Source organism: Eucalyptus grandis, chromosome 6 (genome assembly GCF_016545825.1).
Source record: "Eucalyptus grandis isolate ANBG69807.140 chromosome 6, ASM1654582v1, whole genome shotgun sequence".
Taxonomy (NCBI): Eukaryota; Viridiplantae; Streptophyta; class Magnoliopsida; order Myrtales; family Myrtaceae; genus Eucalyptus; species Eucalyptus grandis.
In genome coordinates, this window is record NC_052617.1 from 7,856,887 (window position 1) to 7,861,981 (window position 5,095).

The 5,095-nt window shown below is 41.0% G+C and overlaps 1 protein-coding gene across 1 annotated transcript; it reads left to right on the forward strand.

Annotated features, from left to right (window-relative positions):
* The first annotated feature begins 2,293 nt into the window (after nucleotides 1-2,293).
* LOC104448182 lies at nucleotides 2,294-4,677 on the forward strand. Its single transcript, XM_010061973.3, has 3 exons — nucleotides 2,294-2,705; nucleotides 3,565-3,720; nucleotides 4,315-4,677. The coding sequence occupies exons 1-3, from the start codon at nucleotides 2,397-2,399 to the stop codon at nucleotides 4,507-4,509; spliced, it is 660 nt and encodes a 219-aa protein (XP_010060275.2). The 5' UTR covers nucleotides 2,294-2,396; the 3' UTR covers nucleotides 4,510-4,677.
* Nucleotides 4,678-5,095: the final 418 nt, after the last annotated feature.

The window sequence follows — 5,095 nt, forward strand, 5'->3', positions numbered from 1 at the left end:
TTGTGGGCCTTGGGTGAGCTCGTCACTTCCCTGTGATCGGTTGCCAGGTGTTGTCATGCCCAATGACCGACTGAGGAAGATGAAAAAAGAAAAGGTAAGAAAATAATTTTTTTTTTAATATTTTGGTAATTTTCCTTATGAAAATCACCACGTTAGACGGTGAAAATGTTTTTTTTTAGTTCATTTTTAGGTTTCGGTTAAATATTGAAAAAATATTAACATTTTCCTTGAAACAAATGGAGTTAAGTTTGTAATTTTCCCTACACTATTTTTCTTGCTTTATGTGTAATTAAATGTATGCTGGTTTTGTTAGCTGGGTTCACTCCTATGTGGAGAAGACCCAATGAGTTACAAGCTCAAAAAGGACTTGAGCCCATATAACAAGTTATATGAGAAAATAAGTTTCTCACTATCTATATAAGGAGGTAGCCGCAAAAAAAGGAAATAGTAACAAGAGAAAAAGAGAAAGTAGAAAATCTGGGGTTTGGGGCAATATCTAATTTACATTAAGCTGGCGTCGGAGGTCGATTCGTGGTTCGATTGAGCTGAAATTTTATCAGCATGTTCGTGGCGCAATTTTATCGAAGTCAAGATTGCAAAAGTGTGTTGTACTTTCTACAACCGAAGCTGAATTTATTGCAGTGACTAAGCTAGTAGAGAGATACTATGGATGAAGAAGTTCTTAGAAGAACTTGGGTTCAAGCAAAAGAGGTATGTGCTAGTTTGTGATAATCAAAGCGCAATTCATCTTGGTAAGAATTCATCTTTTCATTCTAGATCGAAACATATTGATGTTAGATATTATTGGATAAGGGATGTTCTAGATGAAAAGTTGTTGGAACTCGAGAAAATTCATACGGATCATAATGGCTCCGATATGATGACGAAGACTCTACCAAGAGAGAAGCTTGAACATTACCGTTTGATAGCAGGGATGGTGAATCCCTCCATATTGTCATGAGGGGGAGATTTGTTAGCTGGATTCACTCATATGTGAAGGAGACCCAATGAGTTGCAAGTTCAAAAAGGGCTTGAGCCCCTATAATAAGTTATATGAGGAAATAGGGTTTCTCACTATCTAAAGAGGTAGCCGCAAAAAAAGGAAACGGTAACAAGAGAAAAAGAGAAAGCAAAAAATCTGGGCTTTGAGGCAATATCTGATTTACATCAAGCTGGCGTCGGAGGTCGATTCGTGGTTCGATTAAGTGAAATTTTGTCAGCATGTTCGTGGCGCAATTTTATCGAATCTGAACGGTTTGATTTTCGTTTCAAGCTCCATACATCAGGTTTTTTGTGGATTGATCAAAACCTGCGTTTTTGGTCAGATTTATCCTTGATCTTTTGTGAAATATATGTCTATTACCAAAAATTATGTTCCTGAGGTCTTTGCTACTATGTACCTCTAGTATTTGCTAGAGAAGAACAATTTTGTTGATAGTGAAGATTTTCGGGTGGACTCTGGTCCCGTGGTTTTTGATCTCCTCACATCGAGAGGTTTTTCCATATAAAGGTTTTTGATCTCCTCACATCGAGGAGGTTTTTCCATATAAAAAATCGTCTTGTGTTCGCGTGCTTGGTATTTATTTTACTATTCTATATCGATTCCTATTAGGTTTACACAAGATGAGAGATTATTTTATTTCGTTGCGATGATTCGATATTGTTCGAATTATTATCGTTCTCCCATCAGGTTTTGGGTGTCTCTCGAGGGAATTGCTCTAGTTCTTGGTTCCGAAGAGGAATTTGACTAAATGGGCTCAAAATGTATTAGATTTTCATTCTATTTATCCAACAAGTGTATAAAATATATATTATTTGTAGGAGTAATATCTTTTTTTTTTTTTTTTAACTAATAACTTCCCTATGATTAGTAATTTCATCTTCCACACTAGAAGTTTAAGAACTTTGGAAATGAAAAAAAAAACAATTAACATTATCATTTCCCAAGATTGGATAGCTAGATTCAATTTAGTTTCACGGTAGGCAAAGTCGATTTGGCTTCATATGTTGAGAGCCGACTTGTCCAGTTCGGTTCTCAATTTCAAAATAAAAAACCGATTCACCCTGAAATTGATAACCCTTATATGTGATAAATATTTTAGATATCGAAATATTTTATATGAAATATATTTAATTAGTGTTCCGAAAGCACCCACTAACAAAATCCGTATTCGCACCACCCGGGGACCAAAAAAGCTAGGACCGTCAGCATCAACCAACTGATTAAATGCCCGTCACAAACTAACGACGCTTTATAATCATCACTTCTCGCCACTTAGATTGAGCGAGCGACCACACCGCACGCACGGGCAAAGAGATTCCTCTCTTCTTCTTCTTTTTTTTTTTTATTATTTATATATCGTCCCGAGCTCCCGGGGGGCCGGAAAAAAGGGCAAATGGAAGGAGCCGGGTCGAGACTGAGCCGCGCCTCGTCCCGGTACGGCCCGACCGCCACCGTCTTCAACGGCCCCGTCCGCAAGTGGAAGAAGCGGTGGGTCCACGTGCCGCCGCCGTCGGCCGCCGCCGCCCCCGCCAGCCACCACAGGAACCACTTCCAGCCCAACCACCCGGCCTCCAACCTCTTCCTCTGCCGCTGGACCCCCGTCTCCTCCGGCGCCTCCGCGGCCCCCGACGGCGGCGACGGCGGCGGCGGCGGCTCCGGCTCGGCGGAGGAGGCCCCCAGGCGCAAGTATCGCTACACTCCAGTAGGTTTTTCCCTCTCTCTCCCTCTTGGCGTCTCTCTGTCGTTTGTACATGCCTGTGTATGTATGGAAGCTGGGGTTTTAGTGTTCTATACTGTGGAAATTTGTCCCCTTCTTGGGGAAAAATGAAAGAAAGTGAGGTTTTGGTTTTCCTTTTGATGGGTTATGGTTGACTTGGTAGGGTTTATCTTGTTTGAGAACTAGGGTTTAAGTGGTGCTTCATGTGAGCTCAACTCCTGCTTCCAGTCGTGGCTTCGTAGCAGCCACTGTTTCGAGTCGGGCGTTATCTGGGCACAAGCTTTGTCGACTTCAAATTACTTAGCGACTATAATTTTGGACTGTGTGGAAAGATTCGAGTTTGTTGCTACTCGCCCTGCTTTCAATCATGGTTTCGTTAGATTTTAGTATATTACAGGAGGAAATTTGGAATAATTCGTCTTTGATTTGCAAAAACTTAGGTGTTAAATCAATTGAACACGAGTTCTGCTCTGACCCTGTTTTAGTTGATATTTGAGCAATGATTTTCGGGTTAAAATTTGTGTACTGGAGTGTGGTCTCGCAGTCTTATCTGTGGAATGGAATTTCGCTTTTGTCTTGAAAGGTTTCGATGGCTTCTTGTTTATGATTTAATGTAGTCGTGATGTGGGTATTTAATCTTATGGTGCTTGTATAGGCTTGAAGGTTTCTTACACATCAAGTTGAGGTCAGGATATAAAGACGTCCTTTATGATATTGGGCATCACTTGTTAATGTCAATGTTTAGATTCACTGTTCTTAGTGAGGCGTAGTTCTTGTGCATGTTGATTCAGCATCTTTTCTATCTTCAATTCCATAGTTTGCTTAATTTGCCTTTTCTTTACAGATTGCTGTGCTCGAAGATCATACTAAGGCAGCAGCAAGAAAAGCAGAAGAAGGCAAAATAAGTGAAAACTACCCAAGCACTGGTGGGCCTATGGTCGAGAATGATGATATGTATGGGAAAAGTGATCATGCCGAGGACGAGGAGAAAGAAATTCAGGTGATGCCCATTAATGAATGTACGGTAAACTGTTGTTTTAGTATCATTTTGAATGTTGCTCTGGGGATGTGCTGGGAAGTTATCCACTTGTTTAGGGAGAAAAGGTGAAATGACAAGCAAATCATATTTCATTCACATGGAAGTAGGCTCATTTGCGACAATGATCAGTCGCATAAGTTTTGGGAGTTAAATAAGCAACTCTATTTGCATACATACCCATTTTACCAAAAAATAAAGTGAAGTTATTTCCAGTGAATGAAGGCTGAGAAGGGAATTTGGATCAGAAGGCCACCAGTAACTTGAAAAGTGTAGAAGAAATACTTGAATAACACATTTTGTTTTCCTGCTGACTCCTGCATGTTGAAGTTTTAGCTATATGTGTAGAACAAGGTTTCTTTAAAGTGTTGATGCCTGCCTATGAGATGATTTAGAGGGAAAAATCCAGCTATACTTTCTTAACTATGAAGCCAGGAACTGCTTGCCAGCATCCACCATAGAATATAGGATTAGCAGAACTTTGCTCTCGCCTCCAAATAGTGACATTCTTAAAGGTGCGAGGTTGTTAATATGAATAACAATGGATCTGCTCTGCAGAATTTGAGCAAGGGCGGTTTAGACCTGGGTGTGTCTCCAGACGAACCTGAGAATGGTCATGATGACGTCGATGACAAGAGCGCAACCATGCTGAAAACAACCACAAGGCGGCTTCTGGTCAAGGGGATGAGGCCACTCAATGGGAGCCAGAAAACAGCAACTGAGAAACGGTTGTGCTGTGTTGTATTGGGGTAAGACTGGCAAATGAATTCCCGTCTAGAGAATGACTTGAGTTTGACATTTAGGGCATCATGTATCTAGTAGATGTAGCGTAGTCAGTATGTATAAATCCACCGAGGTGATACTCGAGTTGCTCCTGTAAATATTTTGCTGGGCAAATATGTGCTGCTCTGTCTCTGTCTCTGTCTCTCTCTCTCTCTAGGTGTGATATTTGTCATGAGGGGGTATCGATGATCTATTAGTTATGCTTCCATGCTAAGGTGATCTTCACCGGAAGAATTAATCGAGGCGATGTGTAGGCAGAATTGAGAACATGCTTTGTGTATGCGACAGCCATTTTGCTGCTAGGGAAGCCGGTGGCAGAACGAGTACCAATGCTGTCCGTTGGCCCTAACACATGAATTTTCTATTCTGACAAAAGTTGAAGCCAGATCAGAAGAGTATTGAAGAAATGATGGAAATTATGTACCCGACCATGAACCATAGAATCACGAAGAGTTTATTTCACAAGTTTCACACGAAATCGACGCAGGTGAACTAGTGCATTGCACGAGTAAGTTGCGCTTTGTGTGATTCAATCACACAAGCTTCTGATCCGATA